The 24,844-nt window shown below is 51.3% G+C and overlaps 1 protein-coding gene across 8 annotated transcripts in view; it reads left to right on the plus strand.

The window, feature by feature from the left end:
• The window catches only part of CABIN1 (calcineurin binding protein 1), a 157,193-nt gene that overhangs the window by 78,591 nt on the left and 53,758 nt on the right, over positions 1-24,844 (plus strand). For all 8 annotated transcript variants that reach the window (XR_008993846.1, XM_057492208.1, XM_057492206.1 and 5 more), the window contains 2 exons: positions 17,692-17,874; positions 22,460-22,794. Coding sequence is in view for 7 of the 8 variants with exons in the window: in XM_057492208.1 (XP_057348191.1) it covers positions 17,692-17,874; positions 22,460-22,794 (518 nt within the window). In the remaining variant the exon portion in view is untranslated. The remainder of the gene's footprint in view (positions 1-17,691; positions 17,875-22,459; positions 22,795-24,844) is intronic.

Below are 24,844 nucleotides of genomic sequence, written 5' to 3' on the forward strand. Positions count from 1 at the left end.
AGGCTGTGGGTCTGAGTGTGTGCTGTGTGATTCCATCACCTCCCTCGGTCCCGGCTGTTGGCTCCTCCCTGCCTGCCAGCCCCAGCCTGCTGTGCTGGGAAGCCCCACAGGGCTGGGCAGAGACTGGAGTTGCTGGCTGGCCTGCGCTTCCACACTTCAGTCTTGCAGATATTCTTGAAACAAAGTTTTTCCCCTTCTTATTGAACTCAGGTTACCCTGTTCCCAACCTTTTACTCTTGAGAATATTGAGAAAACACACTGGAAATAAAACACTGCTTTGGGAATTCGTTTCTGGCAGGTACATGCTTTAAGGACCTAGCACCATGCCCATTTTCAGGAGGAAGAATGCCTTGCACAGTTGTGCGTGGGCCCGTGGCTACACCCGTCCTAGCCTTGCAGGCTCGAGCCCAGCTCAGGCAACAGCAGCCCTGCTTGTTCTGTCAGCCCACAGAGCTGGTAAGCGTCCCCTGGCATGGGCTCCCCCCAGTAGCAGAGAAGGAGAGAGGCATGACTGTCTTAGAAAGGGGCCATGATGCCACGTGGCACCGCAGCCCAGCCATTCTATTCCAGTGCCCACACGTGCATGAACTGTGGGGATGCACACTGCTGAGGGCAGGTGCTGGCCTGACATGCACTGGGTGCCAGCGTAATGGTTGTTTGCTCTGGGAATTTGCAGAGGGAACCATACAAATAGGCTCACATATGATTTCAGTGGTTGTACCTTTTGGAATGATTGTAAAATTTTTTTCAACTGATTCCTCTCAGTGATAGGGAGCCATCAAGATCCCATGGCCCACCTTTCGCCAGCCCCAGCTTGGTGTGCTGGGAAGCCCCACCCTGGCCATGCTGTGTTCCGCCCAGGCCTAGCTGCTTGGTGCTCTCAGAACTCTCACCCGCCTCATCTCAGAGAGGAAGCAGTGTTTCACATTTCTGAAAATGTTTTGGTCTCTAAACTAGCCATGATCTTAATGTTCAAGTGGCCCTTTCAGCTGCTGTACTAGCTCCAAGGTAGAGGTTCTGGCTCCAGGAGAAGCAGGTATCGTGCATATGCTGTGGCCCCAAGCTGGCTGTACTGTTCACCTCTACTTCTGCCTCCTGTGACCCAGCCAGGCTGGCTGACCAGGTCCTGGGAGGAGAAAATGTGGCCTTACACTTTGCACCCAACTCCTTGGCCTGAGAACAGCTTTGCGTCTCCTGTTGTGGGAGGACAGGGCATTAGTGTTTACTCTGGGCCACAGCCAAGCCATTCTGCAACAAGAAGAATAATAGGTGCTTCTAGCCTTGGAACAGACAAAGAGAAGCCATTAGGGACCCACTTGAGGTCAGACAGGGAGGCTAAGGCAGAGATGGCCTTGGAGTCAAGGGAATCAGATCCCAGTGCCACCACTTCCTTGCCTGGCAACCTTGGGTAAGGGACTTCACTTTCCCGAGCCTCAGTTTCCTCAGCTGTAAAATGGAAGGTGCTTGCACAGTGTAGCTCCCTGCCAGCTGCAGTCGTCCCCAGGTCAGCAGAGCCGGCTCGGGGCCAGGTGGCACCGCACAATAAGGGGAATCCTGATCCGGGGCCGCCATCCTCACTTTACACCTGACCTCTCTCCAGCTAATGGTACAGCCTTAGAATAGGGGCAGGCAGTGTTCTCAGAAGCAGCGGCCCCTCAGGGGGCCTGGGCCTTGGGGTTTTTGGGCCCTCGTCTCTTGCACCATGGAACCTGTCAAAGGCTAATTTGCCACCAGCTGGACAGGGAGCCAAGCACTAGGACTACCCTTGGGCATGGGTAGGACACCCTGCCTTAGAATTGCCTCTCTACTTTCGTATGCTTTTCCTTCAAAACCAGAAATCAGGTGGGGGTCAATTCTTACTTGGTATAAGATTTTTAGAAGAGATTTAGAAAAATAGCTCCAGGTATGTGCATGTAACTAAACATTTGATAATGGTTTCTTAGTAGAACTCAGATTTCCTCTGTAAACTGGCCCCTTCTGCACCCCTGTGCCATCCCACCCCACACTAGGGTTGGAAGATACCTACAACCTGCCTACAACTCTGGTTAAAAGCCCTTTGCAGGAAAACAATTCCATTCACAATTGCATCAAAAAGAATAAAATACCTAGGAATAAACCTAACCGAGGAAGTGAAAGACCTATACCCTGAAAACTATAAGACACTCTTAAGAGAAATTAAATAGGACACTAACAAATGGAAACTCATCCCATGCTCCTGGCTAGGAAGAATTAATATCGTCAAAATGTCCATCGTGCTCAAAGCAATATACAGATTTGATGCAATCCCTATCAAAATACCAACAGCATTCTTGAACGAACTGGAACAAATAGTTCAAAAATTCATATGGAAACAACAAAGACCCCAAATGGCCAGGGCAGTCCTGAGAAGGAAGAATAAAGGGGGGGATCTCACTCCCCAACTTCAGGCTCTACTACAAGGCCACAGTGGTCGGGACAGTTTGGTACTGGCACAAGAGCAGAGCCACAGACCAGTGGAACAGAATAGAGACTCCAGACATTAACCCAAACATATATGGTCAATTAATATATGATAAAGGGGCCATGGACATACAGTGGGGAAAGGACAGTCTCTTCAACAGCTGGTGCTGGCAAAACTGGACAGCTACATGTAAGAGAATGAAACTGGATCACTGTCTAACCCCATACACAAAAGTAAATTCAAAATGGATCAAAGACCTGAATGTAAGTCATGAAGCCATAAAACTCTTAGAAAAAAACATAGGCAAAAATCTCTTGGACATAAACATGAGTGACTTCTTCATGAACATATCTCCCCAGGCAAGGGAAACAAAAGCAAAAATGAACAAGTGGGACTATATCAAGCTGAAAAGCTTCTGTACAGCAAAGGACACCATCAATAGAACAAAAAGGTACCCTACAGTATGGGAGAATATATTCATAAATGACAGATCTGATAAAGGGTTGACATCCAAAATATATAAAGAGCTCACACACCTCAACAAACAAAAAGCAAACAATCCAATTAAAAAATGGGCAGAGGAGCTGAACGGACAGTTCTCTAAAGAAGAAATTCAGATGGCCAACAGACACGTGCAAAGATGCTCCACATCACTAGTCATCAGAGAAATGCAAATTAAAACCACAATGAGATATCACCTCACACCAGTAAGGATGGCTACCATCCAAAAGACAAACAAAAACAAATGTTTGTGAGGTTGTGGAGAAAGGGGAACCCTTCTACACTGCTGGTGGGAATGTAAATTAGTTCAACCACTATGGAGAGCAGTATGGAGGTTCCTCAGAATGCTCAAAATAGAGATGCCATTTGACCCAGGAATTCCACTTTTAGGAATTTACCCTAAGAATGCAGCAGCCCAGTTTGAGAGAGACAGATGCACCCCTATGTTTATTGCAGCACTATTTACAATAGCTGAGAGATGGAGGCAACCTATGTGTCCATCAGTGGATGAATGGATAAAGAAGAGGTGGTAAATATAAACAATGGAATATTATTCAGCCATAAGAAGAAAACAAATCCTACGATTTGAAACAACATGGATGGAGCTGGACAATATTGTGCTCAATGAAGTAGGCTGGGTGGAGACAGACAGGTGCCAGATGATTTCATTCATATGTGGAGTATAAGAACAAAAAAAAACTGAAGGAGCAGAGCAGCAGCAGAATCACAGAACCCAAGAATGGACTATCAGTTACCAAGGGGAAAGGGACTGGGGAGGATGGGTGGGAAGGGAGGGATAAGGGCGGGGAAGAGGAAGGGGGGTGTTACGATTGGCATGTATGGTGTGTGTGGGGGCATGGGGAGGGCTGTGCAACACAGAGAAGACAAGTAGTGATTCTGCAACATCTTGCTATGCTGATGGACAGTGACTGTCGTGGGGTTTGTTGGGGGGACTTGGTGAGGGGGGGATCCTAGTAAACATAATGTTGTTCATGTAATTGTAGATTAATGGTAACAACAAGAAAAAAAAAGATTTAAAAAAAGCCCTTTGGAAAATAAAATCATAGCCAAGAAAGCAGACCAACCAAATACTAACTAAAGGCAAAAAATAAAATCAGCTATCCACAAAAGCAGTCAAGGGCAACACAAAAGAGTACAGAATAAAACACCTAATATATAAAGAATGGAGGAGGAAGAATAAGAAGGGAGAGAAATAATAAAGAATCATCACACTGTGTTTATAATAGTGTAATAAGTGAGTTAAATTTAGATGGTTAGATAGTAGAAGAAGCTACCCTTGAACCTTTGGTAACCATGAATCCAAAGCCTGCAATGGCAGTAAGTACATACCTATCGATAATCACCCTAAATGTAAATGGACTGAATGCACCAATCAAAAGACACAGAGTAATAGAATGGATTAAAAAGCAAGACCCATCTATATGCTCCTTACAAGAGACTTACCTCAAACACAAAGACATACACAGACTAAAAGTGAAGAGATGGAAAAAGATAATTCATGCAAACAATAGGGAGAAAAAAGCAGGTGTTACAGTACTTGTATCAGACAAAATAGACTTCAAAACAAAGAAAGTAATAGATAAAGAAGGACATTACATAATGATGAAGGGCTCAGTCCAACAAGAGGATATAACCATTATAAATATCTATGCACCCAACACAGGAGCACCAACATATGTTAAACAAATACTAACACAATTAAAGGAGGAAATTGAATGCAATGCATTCAATTTTAGGAGACTTGAACACACTGCTCACTCCACAGGACAGATCAACCAGACAGAAAATAAGTAAGGACACAGAGGCACTGAACAACACCCTAGAACAGATGGACCTAACAGACATCTACAGAACTCTACACCAAAAAGCAGCGGCATACACATTCTTCTCAAGTGCACATGGAACATTTTCTGGAATAGACCACATACTAGGCCACAAAAAGAGCCTCAGTAAATTCCAAAAGATTCAAATTCTACCAACCAAATTCTCAGATCACCAGGGTATAAAACTAGAAATAAATAGTACAAAGAAAACAAAAAGGCTCACAAACACATGATCCTAAGTAATCAACGGATCAATGACCAAATTAAAACAGAGATCAAGTAATATATGGAGACAAGTGACAACAACAGTACAGTGCCCCAACTTCTGTGGGACACAGTGAAGGCAGCTCTAAGAGGAAAGTGTATAGCAATCCAGGCCTATTTAAAGAAGGAAGAATAATCCCAAATGAATAGGCTAAAGTCACAATTATTGAAACTGGAAAAAGAAGAACAAATGAGGCCCAAAGTCAGCAGAAGGAGGGACATAATAAAGATCAGAGAAGAAATAAATAAAATTGAGAAGAATAAAACAATAGAAAAAGTCAATGAAATCAAGAGCTGGTTCTTTGAGATAAACAAAATAGATAAACCCCTAGCCAGACTTATTAAGAGAAAAGGAGAATCTACACACATAAACAGAATCAGAAATGAGAAAGGAACAATCACGACGGACACCACATAAATATAAAGAATTATAAGAGAATACCATGCTAACAAACTGGATAACCTAGAAGAAATGGACAACTTTCTAGAAACATACAACCTTCCAAGACTGACCAAGGAAGAAACAGAAAATTTAAACAGACCAATTACCAGCCACAAAATTGAATCGGCAATCAAAAAACTACCCAAGAACAAAACTCCCAGGCCAGATGGATTCATCATTGAATTTTATCAGACATTTAGAGAAGACATAATACCCATTCTCCTTAAAGTTTTCCAAAAAGTAGAAGAGGAGGGAATACTTCCAAACTCATTCTATGAAGCCAGCATCACTCTAATACCGAAACCAGGGAAAGACCCCACACCAAAAAATTACAGACCAATATCCTTGATGAACATAGATGCAAAAATACTCAACAAAATATTAGCAAACCGAATTCAAAAATACATCAAGAGGATCATACACCATGATCAAGTGGGATTCATCTCAGGGATGCAAGGATGGTACAACATTTGAAAATCCATCAACATCATCCACCACATCAACAAAAAGAAGGACAAAAACCACACGATCATCTCCAAAGACACTGAAAAAGCATTTGACAAAATTCAACATCCATTCATGATAAAAACTCTCACAAAATGGGTATAGAGGGCAGGTACCTCAACATAATAAAGGCCATATACGATAAACCCACAGCCAACATCATACTTAACAGCGAGAAGTTGAAAGCTTTTCACCTAAGATCAGGAACAAGACAGGGATGCCCACTCTCCCCACTGTTATTCAACAGAGTACTGGAGGTCCTAGCCACAGCAATCAGACAAAACAAAGAAATAAAAGGCATCCAGACTGGTAAGGAAGAGGTCAAACTGTCACTATGTGCAGATGACATGATAGTGCATAAAAAACCCTAAAGACTCCACTCCAGAACTACTAGAACTAATACCTGAATTCAGCAAAGTTGCAGGATACAAAATTAATACACAGAAATCTGTTGCTTTCCTATACATTAATGATAAACTATCAGAAAGAGAAATCAGGAAAACAATTCCATTCACAATTGCATCAAAACGAATAAAATACCTAGGAATAAACCTAACCAAGGAAGTGAACGAACTACCATACCCTGAAAACTATAAGACACTCTTAAGAGAAATTAAGGAGGACACTAACAGATGGAAATTCATCCCATGCTCTTGGCTAGGAAGAATTAATATTATCAAAATGGCCATCCTGCTTAAAGCAATCTACAGATTCAATGCAATCCCTATCAAAACACCAACAGCATTCTTCAACAAACTGTAACAAATAATTCTACAATTCATATGGGACCACAAAAGACCCCGAATAGCCAAAGCAATCCTGAGAAGGAAGAATAAAGTGGGGGGGAATCTTACTTCCCAACTTCAAGCTCTACTACAAAGCCACAGTAATCAAGACAATTTGGTACTGGCACAAGAACAGACCCACGAACCAGAGGAACAGAATAGAGAGTCCAGATATTAACCCAAACATACATGGTCAATTAATATATGATAAAGGAGTTATGGACATACAATGGGGAAATGACAGCCTCTTCAATAGCTGGTGTTGGCAAAACTGGACAGCTACATGTAAGACTGGATCATTGTCTAAACCCCATACACAAAAGTAAATTCAAAATGCATCAAAGACCTGAATGTAAGTCATGAAACCATAAAACTCTTAGAAAAAACTTAGGCAAAAATCTCTTGGACATAAACATGAGCAACTTCTTCATGAACATATCTCCCCGGGCCAGGGAAACAAAAGCAAAAATGAACAAATGGGACTATATCAAGCTGAAAAGCTTCTGGACAACAAAGGACACCATCAATAGAATAAAAAGGCATCCTACAGTATGGGAGAATATATTCATAAAGGACAGATCCGATAAAGGGTTGACATCCAAAATACATAAAGAGCTCATGCACCTCAACAAACAAAAAGCAAATAATCCAATTAAAAAATGGGCACAGGATCTAAACAGACACTTCTCCAAAGAAGAAATTCAGGTGGCCAACAGACACATGAAAAGATGCCCCACATCGCTTAATCTTTAGAGAAATGCAAATTAAAACCACAATGAGATATCACCTCACACCAGTTAGGATGACCACCATCCAAAAGACAAAGAGCAACAAATGTTGGCAAGGTTGTGGAGAAAGGGGAACCCTCCTACACTGCTGGTGGGAATGTAAATTAGTTCAACCATTGTGGAAAGCAGTATGGAGGTTCCTCAAAAAACTAAAAATAGAAATACCATTTGACCCAGGAATTCCACTCCTAGGAATTTACCCTAAGAATGCAGTAGCAGCCAGTTTGAAAAAGATATATGCACCCCTATGTTTATTGCAGCACTATTTGCAATAGTCAAGAAATGGAAGCAACCTAAGTGTCCATCAGTAGATGAAGGGATAAAGAAGAGGTGGTACATATACACAATGGAATATTATTCACCATAAGAAGAAAAAAAATTCTACCATTTGCAACAACATGGGTGGAGGTAGAGAGTATTATGCTCAGTGAAATAAACCAGGTGGGGAGAGAGACAAGTACCAAATGATTTCACTCATCTGTGGAGTATGAGAACAAAGAAAAACTGAAGGAGCAAAACAGCAGCAGACTCACAGAACCCCAGAATGGACTAACAGTTACCAAAGGGAAAGGGGCTGGGGAGGGTCGGTGGGAAGGGAGGGATAAGGGGGAAAAATGGGCATTATGATTAGCACACATAATGTGGGGGGGTGGGCACGGGGAGGCAGTGTAACACAGAGAAGACAAGTCGTGACTCTATAGCATCTTACTACGCTGATGGACAGTGACTGTAATGGGGTTTGTGGTGGGGACTTGATGATGGGGGGAGTCTAGTAACCGTAATGTTGCTCATGTAATTGTAGATTAATGATGCCAAAATAAAAAAAAAGAAAAATGTTAATTACCGACTAAAGAAAAAAAAAGCCCTTGGAACTGGCTCTCAGGTTGCTCTGTACCCCCACCGCAGCCGGGTGTCAAAGCTGGCCCTTCTGGGGCAGCTGGGAGGGTGTCCATAGCTGACCCGAGCCCCCTGGCCCAGCAGAGAGGCGGAGACAGAGAATGAACCAAATGTGAGCTGCTGCTGTTGGCCACCCTCCCTGCCTGCCCAGCTTCTCCCTTCCATCCGTCTGGGAATTTGCCTGCAGCGCTGAACCCTAGTTGAACCCTAGAGCTGAAGCTCCTTGACCTGGAAAAAACGTCAATAGGGGGCATGTTGTGATCTTCAAGGGGCTCCCAGTGATTGTTGTTTACCATCCATCAATGTTCAAACACAGCATAATGAGATTTTTGAACAAAATCTATACCCCTCACCTGCATGGAGTGTGTAAGCATGTGTGTACTCGTGTGCAAGTGTGTGTGTCTGTACGTGTGTGTGTGTGTGTCTAATTGGGCCCCACCACCTGGCAGCATGCACTTGCTCTGTGCTGGGCTCCAGGCTGGGTGCCTGTGGTAGTAGCACGTTCCCCTCCTTAAACAGTCACTCTGTAGTCTTGGCCTGTTTCCCTGTGAGGAAGCCAAGCTGAGGGCACTTACACTCATCCCGGGCTGCCTAGCTAGTCGGGGAGGAGACAAGGGGGACTGGGATTTAAGTCTCCTTCCCCTGAGGCCAGGGGTGCAGGGGTGAGGCTAACGCTGAAGGGCCCTGTGCTTCCTGACCTGACGGAGAATGGGTCTGTGTATGTGCCCCTCATTGCTGGAGATTTGTTGGTGGCAGGGCCATTACAGAACACCTTGGTCCATAACTTGGCCTGGCTCTGCCACCTTTAGGATGTGTCCCATGGCTTTGCTGGACTGGCCAGGACTCCCAGTGTCTGCCTGCCATGCTCCATGTCACCTCAGAATGCTGGAGGGAGAAAGGGCCTCAGAGCTTAGTGGCCTTGCCTCATAGTCAGTCTGAGGCTGAGCCTTCTGTAGGGTTCTTCGGCCAGTCTGTGGCCATGCCCATCCAGACGTTCCATCAGCACTGGGCCAGGTATACGGGACAGTCCTGGTCTCTGCTGCAGGCTCTTAGGGAAGGCAGGTGTGAATCAGTGAATCAGCTGGGGGTTGGGGTACAACTGAAACTGCCCCAAAGAGACCGATCCTAGCCTCTTGGTTGGTGGGAGACCTTCCTGAGGTGACAGAGCTTAGCCAAGATCTCAGGGGCATGTCGGTGTTCACCCTGATGGGGAGGAAGAGAGACGACAAGCCGGGGGTCAGAAGAGTGGGCGCCACGGGGGCTGGTGTCCATGGCTGCAGGATGTCCCACTTCCAGCATGAACAGAGGCTGCCTCGAGCCTCCTGGTGTAGGGTGTGGGCCTTCCAGGAGAGCCGGGGTGCCCTGGGGCCATCCATCCTCACTCCCCGTGCTGTCATCATCTGTGTCGTGTCCCACCTGTGCTCATCCTTGCCTGCTCACCCCCACGGCCTCCACCAATATTGCCCGTGCTTCCCCTAGCCCTGACCACACTCTCTTCTCCAGGCTTTGTCTTTCTGCTTGCACTGTCACGGCTCGCTTCAGGGGACGGCACAGACCGCATGCTTACCCCTCAGTCCGGCTCCCTGTGCCCAGGGGCACCTCCAATCTGCTAGTCCTGTGATTTGGAGAGTGTGTGTTTGATGTGCTTGGCTTCTGCCCACGGCCCAGCTACCCAGTTCTGGCCAGTTGCAGGTGCAGTGGTGGCCTTTCCCCATTGCCCACCTGCCTGGCAGGGGGCTCAGTCCTGGATTTCCGTTGCTTTGCTCTTTCTTGCTTAAAAAAAATAACAAAGGCAACAGACTCTAAGATACTATGTTATCTTTGCAAGAAATATTGTGCACCGTAGACAGATGCTCTGAGGAGGGCCCTGTGTCTGTAGCCATGGTGTTCAGGCTCAGGGTAGGGGCTCTGTGGCAGCCAGTCCTGGAGGGCAGGCCCAGCCTGGTCTCTGCTCATAAGCCTCCCTTTGCAGGGCCAAAGGGAGGTCAGCTTATGGTAGGCAAGCTGTGTTCCTGTGAGTAAACCTTCAGGTGAAAGAGGCTCCCAGTGGAGCGTAGGTTGTCCTGCATGTCCCCTGCAGGGTGGACATGGCATTGGGGCAGGGAAGCTATCAAAGGACAGAGTCAGTTACCTCCTTTGTTCTCTTCTATAGTTTTGCCCTTTGAAAAACTTGTTTTTCATAGCTGGTCATGGCATTGCCTGCTTTATGATAAGCCTGAAAGAGGGCACCATGATCCCTGGTGCCTGGTTGAGTCTCTGTGTCCCTACGTGGTGTCATGGGCTGTGGTTGATGCCAAGAGGGAGTGCAGTGAAGCTGGCTGTGGAGCTTGGTGGGCTGGGAGGACTTCCTGGAGGAGTGGGCCTCCAGAGAGACCTGCAGGGCCATTTCAGGTGAGGGGCAATGGCAATAAAGACATGGAAGTTGGAGATGCCTATGGCGATTGGATACGGAGCCGACTGGGGTGAGTAGAAAGGAGCCCTTGAGGGGAGGGGGCTTGGGAGAACAGTGAGACCCCAAATCAGGGGGCAGGGCTCCTTCCTATTGGCTGTAGAGAGTATGTGGTCAACAGCATCTCTCTTTTTAAGACAGATTCTTTCTCCCAGTCATCCTTTGTTTGAAGAGCCTTCCTGGGAGCCTGTGGGGGCACCAGGCTCTCACCTGACATGGTTGCTTCTCTTCCCCTGACATTTATGTCAAGAGGGGGCTGCGTACTTGCCTTTGGTTAGGAAAATGCTTTAATCTGCCTCAGGGCCTCCCTGGTCAGTGCCGTGCCCACATGGGGAGCAGAGTGATACAGGCTGAGGGGCGCACTGTGAGAGATGCACATGAGGCCAAGGCTTGTCCCTGCTCTGAGCATTGGTGTCCTGGCAGGGCAGCGCCATGATTGAACACAGGGTGCTCAGGAGGTCACAGGGTGAGGCCAGCTGCCACGGTGATGCCCTTGAGACTACCCACCTGCCGCTGCCATGACAGGGGCCGCCTGGTTTCTGGTGTCTCTTCTCTTGGGTGACCAGTCTCCTCCACCTCCAGGAAGGTGCCCCATCCTACACAGAAGCCCCACTCCCAGTGGACATGGCCTTTCCTGGTGGTCATCAGGGACCAGCTGGGGTGGATTTTGTCCATTTGAAGGTTTCTCAAAACACTGATTCCACCCAAGTTTACTATTCTTGGAAACCTGTTGTTTTCTAGTTGGCAGAACATTTGTGATTTCTTCAGTGCTGACTAGTCAGAGTGGCTGCCATTTTTGATGGCACAACCACCTCTTTTCCTTCAAATCTTCACTGAACTGAATTGATGGAATAAAAGACTATGAGCTGTTTCTAGCCCTACTGCTGGAGCAAGTGGAGAAAACATATCAGGAAACGTGTCTTATAACTAAAGAACTCTTCTAGGCTGGCAGGAATCCTGAGAGGATTTGAACTGAGTCAGACCTGAGCAAAAAGTCCTGGAAATACAGTCGGCTCTCCCACCAAGTGGGACAACCTTCTGTCACCAAGTCAGATACTGTTCCCTCTGCGTCCCCAGCTCTTGTTCCTTGTAGTTGGCCCTGAGGGTCCCACCTTTGGAGTGGAGGGTTGCCAGGGCTTAGCACCAGGCTGTGTCATCAGCAGTTGGCTGCCAGTCAGACATCCCTCTGAGGGTTCAGAGGGGCCAGAGTGACCCCGAGGCGTTGACCGGAAACATTCAGAGGTTAACAGTAAGAGAATGAAATATTTATAACTTTGCCATGAATATTAGTGTGAGCAGGTTTTGTGTGGGCAGACTTTTAAAAGAACATTCTGAAAGAAGAGCAGGGCCAACCTAGGTAGCCTGCCCACTCACTCATGCCCGTCACCTTTCCTGTTGGCCTCCAGGCTGCTCCTTAAGGACCTCAGGAGCCTGGGTGGTGGGCAGGCCCCGGGGTCCCATTTAGCCCCGTGGGAAGCCTGGCTCTCCTGTACACAGGAGGTTTCCGTCTGTCTCCTCTGCCTCAGGCCCAGGGGCTGGGAAAAGCCCCTGCCCAGGCTCCTCCACCCCCTCCAGGTAGGGCTGAGGCGGAGTGGCAGCGGGTCCGCCCGCCTCTGCCTCCACCCGGCCTTCCTCCACCAGGCGAGTGAGAGAGCAAAGAGTCACTGCCTCCAGACTCAGGAGCCTTGCCTGCAGAGCGTCAGCAGACCCGCCCGGTTCTCCTCTGAGCGTCAGCGCAGGCCAGAACCCGGAGGTGTCCCGCTGTGCCCGGCCTGCACCTGGGGCGCCGGGATGGGGAGGAAGCCCCCCAGGTCATGAGTGCACAGTCACACAAAGCCATGTCAGCCCATTTGGACCCTTGGTCTGCAGGGTCCCAGGTAAGGACCGTGACATCCAGGGACAGCTTTGTGGAGGAGGTGGGACTAGAGCAAGGCCTGGAAGGAAGTCCAGCTCACAGCCCATGGAAGAAGCTGCATGTGTTCCCCGAGCCAGAGCTGCCCCACCTCCCCCACACATGCAGGCTCCCATGCCCCCCTGTCAGGATGTGCTGGCCGTGTGCGGGCTGTGCGCGGCGGTCCTGAGCCGGTGCTGAAGCCAGCTGGCCAGGAGGCGCGCGAAGTGTGGCTCAGGGAGGAATTGCCCGGCATCATTGCCCAGGTCAGTAGGGTCATTCTTTAAGGGCTTCTTTGTTTCTCTCTGTCACCATACTGATGTAACTTTTCTTTTGATCTAACTTGTCTCTTGGTGTGAAACTTTGAGTTGCTTCATAGTACTTAAAATTGGGATTATTTCAGATATCCTTGTGCTGATCTTCTCTGAAAGGATCAGAGAGAAGCTCGGCCCCAGGCATTCCAGTCCCTGCTGGTGGCTCTCACTGCGGCAATGCACTTGTCCTCTTTTTCCTCAGAGGTGGCAGGAACCTTTTCAAGCATCCCTCTACTGCCTGCTTCCCAGGCCTGGTGAAGCATGGGCGCAGTTCCAGCTGGAACACCTCAGTGTGCACAGCCCTGCCTCTCCTGCTCTGGCCCAGGGGGTGCTGCACGCTGCCGCCTTGTGGGGGCCCCAGACCCTTTCCACTTCCCTGCCTGGCATCCGCCTTCCTCAGGGCTCCTTAGCTGCCTGTGATGATGCCCGAGGCCACGGCCTGCCCAGAATCGCCACGTGTAGCCCGTGTTGGCCTCTGCTCTCTGCCCTTTTAGAGGGGTGGCTGTTCTAGGTGCCCTTGTCCCTGTCTGCGAGGCTCAGAGGAAGCATGGTCACTGCCCCCGTCCCCGCTAGTCCCGTAGCTTGCTCGCCTTTGTCCTGCTCCTGTGCCAGGGCTTTTGCTGCTGTGGCTGTTATTTTAAAACTCAGCCACCTGCCCATAGTTGTTCAGGGGAGCAGATGCCTTTGAAGTGTAGCGCTGCCCTTTCCTGGCCAGGCATTCTTGGCGCATTCAGTGATGTCTGCGCACTCTAGTGCTGGGGAGTATCCCTCCCCAGGCAGCATCGCCAGGGCATTAGCACATTGGAAATAAATACCCGTTTGCTTAAGGCTGTCCTTGGTTCTTATAATGATCACAACTAGGATTCCAGCAAATTAGTGATTCTTTCAGGCCCAAAGCCCAACAGCTTGTGAGCATGTGAGCTCATTGGGCAGCAGGCCAGTTCTTGTGAGGCCCTCCCGGATGGGCTCGCTTCTGGGAGGTTTGCTGCACAATGTGCTGCTCAGCTGTGCGGGGGTTTCAGCTGGTCGGGGTGCTGGCTGAGAAGTGCCGTCGTGGGCCTGATGTCCAGAAGGACCTCCTAACCTATGGGGGGCGGCCTGCCATCTTACCGAGCCATCGGTGTTCTGTTTGTCAGGGCCAGAGAAGGTGTGGCAGGACAGGGTAAGTCCGGGGAGAGGAAATCCCGGGGCAAATACCTCTAAAACCGAAATCAGTCAAAGGGAGAAATAAATTTGAAAACCTACTTAGTGCTTACAGACTGCAGTGTGGGGCTGTCTCTCTCTCCTGCGCTGCAGAAATAAGCAAGCAAGGACCTCCCATTAACCTCTCAGGTTCAGACACACCCTCGGTTGCCCAGGTAATTACCCATTGATATGGAGATGGACTTCTCTCCACCCCCGAGGATATGCAAATGCACTAAAGCCAGACAAGATATTCTGGAAATGTTACAATTTTACCCACAACAGAATGGGTCAGGGCTGTCACTCCATGTGCCAGGTGCTAGGCGGGGCCCCTGTGAGCACCCCGTGTATGTGTTTGGGACAGAGGCAAGGAAAGCAATGACAAACATGCTAAGAAGCAGGAAGTAGAGGCCTGGAGCAACCTGAGTGGCAGACTGGGACTGGAATGCAAGTCTGGGACTCCTGGGTCCTGAGCTCCTGCAGTGACCCTGTGCGGCTTCTGGAGCCAAGGGTCCCCTTTCCACATGGACAGCAAATGAGCTTTCCCATCCTCTTCTCTGGGAGAAGTGATCCCCTCACACCGGGAACTTGGGTTCGGGACTCCTTGTGGGGGCTGCAGTCCTGCCCATAATCCCCATTCAGTGGTCGTGGAATCCTGGGATCTGGCCTTGCAGGTCGGGAGAGCCCCTTGCTGAGTGTGAGGCAGAGGGTCCAGCAGGTCCCCGCTCGCACATTGGGGAGCTGCAGAGCTTCTGTGTCAGTGACTGAGGCGTCTCACACCCACCACGTGTCCCATCACCCTAGCTGATGCTCATGACCCACGAGGTACTGGGCGGTGGACATTCCAGAGACAGCGGGGGAGGAAGGGCTGTGGCAGGCACTGTGGGGCTGCCGGAGAGGGCTCTGTCCCCAGACCCTGGTCTTTGATCTGACATGGGTAATGACACCAGAGCAGCAGAGGGGCCTGTTGTGTTAGTGAGATGTGGTTACCACCCCGTGGACAGGTGCACCTCAGGCATCATCTTCAGTAGGGCATAAACAAAACTCTGCCCATTGAGCATGAAATCTCTAATGTCAAGCTTGAGATGTTAGTGAAAGAATCGGTCTGCATTCATTGAAATAATAATATTAATAATTGAGCTGACATTTCATGAACCCTTACTGTGTAGGCCCTGTTTCAAGTACTTATGTGTATTAACCTATTTAATTTTCATAACAATTCTATGAAGTAGACACTTGTATTTTCACAATTTTAGTGCCCTAAGTGTAAAGAAATTATGGAAATTGCATAAGCTCTCTGACCTAGTAAGTGACAGAGCAGAGTTTGAATTCAGGCAGCTGGGATCTCCAGCTTTTGATGTTGAAACAACTACATTTTGTTGCAAGTTTGTCCACCAGATAGCTCGTCGGCCCTCCCCGTGGGTCCTCAGTAATTGCCTGGTAGCCCTAACGCACCATCCAATGCCAGGTTTTTAAGATAGCTGAGCAAAGGGTTGGAGGGTCTTGGGGGCCGTGTCTGCCTCTCTCCCTGTGTCCCCAGAAGTCACTGTGGCATGGACCTCGCTGAGATGATATGTGGTGGCAGTTTATGGGTGGGGAAGGGACTTAACCTGGCGAGGGTCACACCGCTAGTGAGTGGCACAAGAGGAACTTGAATTTAGCGCTCTGGATTCCCGGACTGAGCTTCACCCTCAGGTATACAAAGTACAAGACAAAACAAAGCTTTATTGTTAAACACTTGCATTTTATCTCTACTATTGGTTTGTGGTTTTATCTCTTTTTTTAAAAATTGTAGTGACTGCCTTAGGGTTCCTAACAACATGCCTCTTTAAGTGATCACCGTCCACCTTCAAATAATACGCTGCTTCATGTTCAGTGCAAGAACCTCCCACCTCTTGTGCTTTTTTCATTCATTGTACTTTTATGTATACTGTAAACTCACAATGCATTGCAACTACTTTGCTTCAGATGGTAGCCAATAATTTTTAAGAGAAACTTAAAATGAGAAAAAGAACTTCTTTTATATTTATCTTTAACCACTTACAAGGAACTTCATTTCTTTTTGTAGATCCAAGTGTCTATCTGGTTTCAAGTCGTTCTGCCTGAAGAACTTAAGTATTTCTTGTACCTCAGATCTGATAGTAAGGAATCCTCTCATTTACTAACTCTTGAAAAAACTCTTACTTATTTCTTCAGTTTCGAGAGGCACTGTCATGGAACACAGGGTTCTGGGGCGGCTTCTTTTTTCCTTCAGCATTTCAAAGATGTCTGGCTTGCATGGTTGCGTGGGGGTTGGTTTTTCTGTTGCTGGGGTTACCTTCAGTGTTCCGCTGGCTCCGGATTCCTGTGACGGTGCCTTAGAGTGAGGGCACGTTTGCTACCAGATTTTCTCAATGTTCCGTTTCCCCCATCAGCTTCAGGCCTTTTGTGAGTCTCTCTCCCTGTGGCTGCCCTGTGTCCTGTGGCGGACCTGCCCTGTGTCCCGTGGTGGACCTGCCCTGTGTCCTGTGGTGGACCTGCCCCGTGTCCTGTGGCGACCACTTTGCCCTTTGTGGTTTCCTTGCGCTTGCTAGCCCCTGGGCGTGGGCTGGGTTGGTGCTCTGTTATCTTGACCCAGCCTCGGCTGAGGTGGGCTGTGGCCCTGTGGCCCAGGGGTGGGGCTTTTCGTCCCCCAGGGGAGGTTTCTCTTTTCCCTTCCCCCAGCTGCTGTGGATTTGCTGCCCAGCTGGTGTCAGGTTTTTGTTCTGTAGAGAAAAGGTCCCATGGGGCCTCAAGAGTCCCCACAGCCACAGCCACCCCGCCTCTCCAGGCCCTGCCCCTGGTCTTTCTCAGGAGCCCTTGTGGAGGTCTGGAGAGGAGCCAGTGACTGGGTACCAACCTTCCCTGGGTCTGCAAATCCCAGGGATCTGTTCTTTCACTTTGGACCACACTTGGCCTTTAGCAAATGGTTAAAATTTTGCCGAATTCTTACCCACTTCAATTATGCATGCCTATTATTATATCTATATGGTGTAAATAGTATATAATGGTATACTGCTGTGATCTCTGCAATTCCATATGCAGCAACATCACATTGGTAGCTTGAAATCAGCCGTGCTGGGAGTATTTACATCACAGAAATCTGTAAATACTGCAAATGAGCACCCCCATCCCCAGCCAATTTTAGACATAAGAACACCACTGTTTGGGAAACCCCCAGAAATTTGACCATGGAGATTGATGCCTTTGGCAAGTGGCTCAGTGGCCTCCAGGACAGGTTGGGCTCAGCAGTGTCCAAGTGGCTGTGCTCAGGCCGTCTCCTCTGTAGGGAGACTAACCTGGGGAGGCCCCTGCACGTTGGGGGCAGTATGGGCTCATGCTGCCACTCTCTCTCCCTCCTTCTCCCCTCAGAACGCAGCCAGGATAGCACTGCCGTTGCACTCTCGGACTCCAGCTCGACGCAGGACTTCTTTAACGAGCCCGCCAGCTCATTGGAGGGCTCCCGGAAGCCCTATGCGGAGAAGAAGCCTCCTGTTCCCAGTTCCCAAGCAGGACTGACCAGTAAAGACCTCCAGGGGGTCACAGAGGAAAGAGGTATGAAGACCTGACTTGGTGAATTGGATCCGCTGTGATGTCCTGTGGCGGTCTGGGCAGTGGTGAAGGACGCGGGCTCAGGAAGGTGCTCGCATGATGCCTGGTACACAGTATGTGTGTCGTTCGACCCCACCACAGCCCAGTGTGGGAAAGCATGTCTGCCGTGTGAGCACCCTGGATTTTTTTTCTTGATAAGTGGTTATTAAAAGTCTTAGGGTCCTGAATGTCACAAATGTGTTTTCTTTTTAGTCTGAATCACATCAGGCCTTTAGGGAAAAAGAAACTTTTTGACAGGGGGTCCTGATCTAATCCCAGGGTATGCTCAGCTCCTGTGGGGCCCCAGACCCCCTTTGTGGAAATCCGTGGGCAGGGCTGCACACCTGGGCTTGCTGAAAGACCACAGGCAGGCTGGGCACCCCTGGCATGGCACAGAGGCTGTGGCTGGTCTGCCAGCCATGGATTTTGAAAGCTTTCTCCCTCTGGTCAGCACCAGGGCACACAGGCACCCAATTCCAACCACCAGGGCACACAGTACCAACCACTGCCCAGACTCACGTTCCGTGGTGTGGTGCCAGGCACTGTTTAACTCTGTGGTCCCCTCAGCCACCCTAGGGGAAAGCGCTGTGACCTCTTGCTTCACAGGTGAAGAGCCCGAGCTTCAGGGAGGCCAGCACTGTGCCTGCAGTCAGTCTGCAGCCTTATACGCTACCCTGTGCTCCCTCTCCAGGAGGGAGGTAAGGGGCAGGTGGGGCTGGTCATAGCCTGCCCACCCCAGGGGCCTGGGTCTAGCCCCAGGGAGGCACTGCACAGGCCCTGGATGGGAGAGTTAAGGTTCAGGAGCTCACGTGTGGGCGTGGCCGTGGGGCCAGAGCCATTCCCGCTAGGGAAAGCCTCTCCAGGCCCTCTGCTCCCTGCCAGCCTCCCCTAGCCGGCCTTAAAAGGGGCTGAGGCTGCATGCCTCGGAGGCTGGAAAAGGTGTCCCCATTAGAGTCAGGTAAGGGCGCACAGAACGGGAGCCATGGATTTGCCTGTCCTGCTCCTCTGTTGAGGGAGAGCCCAGGGCCCCACTTTCTCACCAGGTAGTTCTTAGGCTATCCCAATCCCAAACCAGCTGATACAAACACCCTGTAGAGGGTTTAGAAAGGGAAGGAAGAAGGAACCTGTACTCTCAATCTGCTAACACAGCAACTGTTGTTCACATCCAGTCTTAAAAATAAGATTATTTGTACTATTGGATGAGTAGGCCTGTTGTCTGTGCTGTGTGGCCCAAAAAGCGGTGAACTTCTGTGGGTGTTGCAATGCCGCCAGTGCTGTGGGTGTCATGGCCTCTCTCCACCTTGCTGGGAAGTGGGGGATGCCGGGAGTGGCACTGAGCTGAGAGAGGGTCGGCTGTGGTACAGCCCAGCTTGTGCAGGGCTTCCCAGACACACGAGGGACATCCCACCTCTTCGCGCCTTCCACTCCAAGCCAACTAAGCAGACAGTGTGTTGAGCAGAAGGGAAGAAAGTAGAGAAAGTTAGGATAGGACCTATGTTACCTCAGTAGCCAGTGGGCTTAAAAGGAAGCGTTTTGCTTCTGTGGACACATTCTTCACCTCTAAGCCTGGCTTTTCCCGGTAACCACAGTGGTGAAGTTGGTGAGCTTCCTGTCGGGAGAGTAGGGAATGTGTTCTGAGCCCATGCCCTGGCCAGTGGCAGTCTCTGGCACGCACTCCTCTGGGTCTCCAGTGGCTAGCAGCCCTGGCCACCAGGGCTTCAGCAGGTTTCAGCCCCAGGCAGAAAGCCAGGGTGTGGCGCTAGGCCAGCCCTGAGTGTGCCCAACACCCCAGCCCTCCGGGAACACCCTCCGGGGCAGCCCTGCCACTGGCCTGCTGCTCTTTGCACAGCCGCACTGTTCACTCTGAGATTTTGTGCCCATTGTTGAATAGCAGGACATGACAGGGCCCAGGTCTGTGCCAAGGGGAAGCAGGAATGGGTGTGATGGCCACTCTGCCTGGCACTGGGGTGCATCCCATCTACAGTGTCCAGCAGGCAGAGGCTGTCCTGCTTCCCAAGGACTTATCTCCCTTCTTTAATTCGCCACTCTGGGTTGGGCCAAGGTGCTTCTAGGAAAGAGGTTTCCCCATAGGTGAGGAGTAACTAGTTGAAGCTCACCTTTTCAGGGATCAGAGCTTAAAAAAATGTCTAAAATGTGGATGTAACAGTAAATATTTATTTTTTCAATAGAGAATAAAGCTACCTACAGTTTCACCACCTACACACGAGCCCGTTCTATTACTCTAAGGCAGCAGAATGGTTAACAACCTGTGTGGTCCAGGCCGTGGACACAGGGGCCTGACCTGGGCCCTTCCTGCCAGCTGGGCCCATGGCAGGAATTGGGCTGAGGATGCTGGTTACAGGCACCAGGCACCTATCCAGGGACTGCCATCCTGTGGCTGCACCTACCCCTTCCTGATCATGCCTGAGGCCCTAGCACAGAGCAGAGTGGGGCTGGTTGGGAGGTGGAGTAAGGTGGGTCCCATGGCTCCTGGGTGCTGCTCTCCCGGCCCGTGCACCGGGGGCATCCTAGGCCAGTCCTCATTGCCAGAAGCAGGCACTCTACTGGGCCAGCCTGGCCAGAGTGTTCATTCAGCATGCTTCTTCTCAGGAGGAGGAGGTCCTCCCACCTACATGCTGCCAGGATTAGCACTGGGCATCGTGGCTAGGAGGCGTTGTGTGGGCTTAGCAACATCTCTGACCCTCTGCCGTCCACTGACGTGACCTTTTAGGCTCATTCATCAGTGGCAGTGGACACTGTGGGTGAGGCATGTCACCCATCTTTCCTGGGCCTCTTCAGGCCACCCAGATCCCTGAGCAACTAGGTTTTTAACTCCTTCTAGCATCACTTGTTTTTCTTTCTTTCCGCTCTTCATGTGTCTTTACACATGCATTCTTGAACATTCTTTGGATGAATTCTTTACCCTCTTCCCACTTTCCCTAAGAAGTATTTTCCTGTGTGTCTGCATTTGAGTGTGTAGCACCTTATTTGAACCCCTTGGAGGCCCATGTCCTCATCCATTTCCCTGTCTTCTTGTGTTTAGCACAAGGCTGGGCCCAGAGTCATCATTCAGACTGTATTTGTTGGGCCAGATTTGAAATGTGTCCTTTGAATTAGAAGCATGGCATATTTTTGAGTAGAGCGATGGTATTGCTACAAGATGGGGCCAGCGCTAAGCAGGATCCCGGTTGCCGTTGTGGGGCTGTGAGTGTGTGAGTGGGTGTGTGGGGGACCTAAGTGGTTTCCTGAGCCCCTGGGAGAGGAGGGCATAGTGATAGGATGTGACCTGCCACTCAGTCATTCAGTCAGCTGCAAATGGCAGGAGCGGTCAAGCCCCGCGCTAGGCAATGGGGGAGGGGAGACACATGCATAAATGCTGTGGGACCTGTGACATCAGACAGGTGGGTCCAGGAGGCGCTCTGCAGATGCCACCCTGGGGCTGGGGAGGCCCGAGAGAGGAGGTGACACTGCGTAGAGTTCTGACAGCTGAGAGCAAGTGAGCAAGGCAGAGGGAGGGGGAGGAGGGCAGGGAACGTGCCCAGAAGGAGCGACAGCTGAAAGGCAAGGACTCGGAGTGAGCTGTTCCCAGTGGCTAGTCATGGGTGTGAGGCCGGGAGGGGAGCTGGGAGGGTCGGCAGGACTGTGCGCAGTGGCCTCACGTGCTCTGCCAAGGAGCTTGGCTCTGTCTTGGCAGCCCAGGAGGGCACAGGGAGTAATCACTCAGATGCTTAGCAAGAAGAGCGACAGTGGGGAAGCTTGACGCGAACCTGATAACCTCACGGCTTTGCTGGGACTTGGTGTGGGGGAACTCGGGGCTGTGGCCCTTGCCCACTCTGCCCTGCCTAGCAGTCCCGAGCCTTCCTGGCTGCTGCTGCAGTAGGCAGGGATGGGCTCAACCCACAGTGGCAGAAGGGCTTCAGAGTTGATGCCCCCTCCAGGCAGGTGGTGCCAAACAGCTGGGTGCCCACGAGCCACCTGACCCTGCCCCCTTCCTCTTGGGTAGTCTCCTCCTTCTGCAGGCCTGTGGGTCCAGTACTGGGCTCGCATCGGGAGGGCCCGAGTGTGAGCCCGTGGTTCCCACACAGCAGCAGCAGAGCCCTGGAGAGGGACGCTGGGTGGGCTGAGGGCTGAGGGGCTGCGGGGCAGAGCAGGTGCAGTCCTTTGCGCACCGCCCCAGCTGTTTCAGTGCGTGGTGGTGGTGGCTTCCCCTCTGGGGACTGCTTCCGCAGGCGCCTGTGCAGGCCTGGGAGGCAGGACAGCCTTGTCTGCCAGTCAGAGCCCTGCTCCTAGCCTCTGCTTTCTGCAGCCCCAGGGCCCCTCAGCTGGGACGTTGCACAGGGGAGACCAGTAGGCTAGAGAGCCCTCAGCCAGTGGGGGCAGAGCAGGCCCCAGGCCTCCCACTGCTGGGTCTGCTGGGCCCAGGGCCCGTCCAGCAAGGGCACAGATCCACCTATGCCAGTTGCCTCACTGAGGTGCCTTTGTTGCTGGTAGCAGACCACCATAGGTGCAGGGCCTACAGCCAAGGTGACTCGCTTTTCCTTCTCAACAGTGGGAAAAACAGAGGAGTCCTTGGAGAGCACGGAAGGCTTCCGGGCCACGGAGCAAGGCAGCCAGAAGCCTCCTGCAGACCCCGCGACCTCTGCCTGCATCCCTGTCAAACCCCCAGCATCTGCACCCACCCTGGGGGACGGAAGGAAGAGAGGGGACGCTACGGGGGAGCCAGCAGCCTTCCCCCAGGGGCTGCCGGCTGGCGCAGAGGAGCAGCGCCAGTTCCTCACAGAGCAGTGCATCGCCGCCTTCCGCCTGTGTCTCAGCCGCTTCCCCCAGCACTACAAGAGCCTCTACCGGCTGGCCTTCCTCTACACCTACAGCAGGACCCACCAGGTGAGTGGGCTGCCGGGCCACGTGGGGCAAGGGAAGGTGTGCTCCTCCCATTGCCTGCAGGCATCTTCGAGGTCTGACAGCAGAACAGACACACTGCAGCTGCTGAAGGTCTTGGGTTGCAGTTTGTGGGTGCGGGTGGGGTGTTGGGAGAGGAGAGAAGTGGGCAGGGGGTACAAAGAATGGCCCAGCTTTCCAGGCAAAAGATGGTGAGGGTCACAGGTTGCAGTGAGGGAGGGAGGGAGAATCCGATGTGTTCCACAGTGGGACCACAGACTTGGGTACTGGCTGTGGGGTGATGGATGAGAGCCAGTAGGCTCGTCACTCTAGCTTGGGAGGCTGGGGTAGCAGCTCGTATTCCACTGCTGCTCCTCACCCTTGTTGTTCGCCTGTCTTCCTCAGTGTGGCCTGGCACACACGTCTTCCAGATGCCCTGACACCCATCCAGCCCACCCCCCAGGGCCTTGCTTGCCCCAGGCCCTGCCCCCTGGCAGAATCTCGCCGAGGCCTTTGGGCTCTCCCCTTGGGCGCAGCTGCCAGAGCTGCCATCACAGCCTCTGCTGCATGGGGGTCGGGTGCTGACAGCCTCCTCCAATTCTGTTGGAAAGCAGATGATGTAGGGATTCTCAGGAGCTGTGCCCCAGGCTTAAGGGCTCCCAGCGGCTTCCTGGCCAGAGCTCTGCTGGCATTTAGCACTTGCAGGGAAAGTGTGGCCTCTTAGGAGATCATCCAGTCACTCCTCACTTGCCCGGAGGCGCTGGGGAGGCAGTGACCTGGTCGTGGCTCTGCCCCATGGAGCTACGTTCTAAGGGGAAAGCAGATGAAAATCATGAACGGAGCAAACGAACGAGGCAAGTCCCACTGTGACAAATGCCACAGAGAAGATAATGGGGTACACACAGGAATGGGGTGCTGCTGTGGCTCTGTGAGGGTTCCCATCATGCTGAGCCTGTAAGACGGCCATGGTGGAGGGGTCAGTGGCAGGCTGGACGAGAGGGAGAGCGCCCAGACTAGGCCAGCGGCCCGGGCATGTGGCCTTCTTGAGGCGGCAGCGCCAGTGTGGGCGAGGGCAGAGAGGGCCAGGGCAGACGGGGACGGACTTCGGAATCTGACTGTGGTCCCTGCTTTTGTCCACCTCCCCGTGGCTCAGTAAGGCCTGGGCTCAGGAACTTCCGTCTCCCAGAGGCTCCCTGCTCCCTCCCCTCAGCAGCCTGTGTGGGATGTTGAAAAACCAGGAAGGGCAGTTGGCCAGAGAGAGAAACCCTGGCTTGGTGCAGGTTATGTGATGGGAAGTTGTTGCCTGGCAGAATTCTGTTTGGGGACTAGGCACAGATAAGTGCCCTGCCCCTGCAGTAACTGCCTAGCATGCTCACATACTTGGTTGACTTTTGCAGAGAAGAACAGTGAGGCCAGGGTCGGCAGGCCTGTGGAGGCAAGGGATCTCATCTGGGCCTTTGTCGCTGTTGCAGGGCGTTTGGCTTACCTGGCCACTTCTGCCCGTCACTGCTGCTGGGCCGCACCTGAGCTGGGCCTGCTCCCCTGCCCAGCCTGCACTTCACCGTGGGCCCTAACCTCCGGTGCCCTGGGTCTTCTGGACTGAGGCACACCTGGGTTCTAATGACACACCCCTCGGCAGCAGTCTTCAGGGTCATGATCATATCACAATCACGTTGATGTGCCCCCACTTGCCCCCCCTCCCCGTGCTCCAGTGCTGCTTTGGAACATTCCTCCTCTGAGAGCTGCAGACGCCAGCACAGGAGCACTCCCGGGTCTCAGCGGAAGGGGTGGAAGGGCACTAACAACCGTCATCCTGACCTTCCCTCTTCCGATGGTCCCCCAGTAAGCCATGCAGCCCCAGCCAGCTGCGGTCAGCTCTGAGCAGGACCCAGAGCTTTCTGTGCCGAGCCCAAACCTTCCCCGCATGGTGGCAGGTTGCCCTCTCCAGAAGCAGATGCTGAGGTGGAATGTGGGATGCAGAATGTGTATGAGAGACCCTCCTCTATGGAAAGGGGGGCACAGTGCAGGGCTGGTTGAAGGGAGAGTTGCAGGCAGG

Source organism: Manis pentadactyla, chromosome 14 (genome assembly GCF_030020395.1).
Source record: "Manis pentadactyla isolate mManPen7 chromosome 14, mManPen7.hap1, whole genome shotgun sequence".
NCBI lineage: Eukaryota > Metazoa > Chordata > Mammalia > Pholidota > Manidae > Manis > Manis pentadactyla.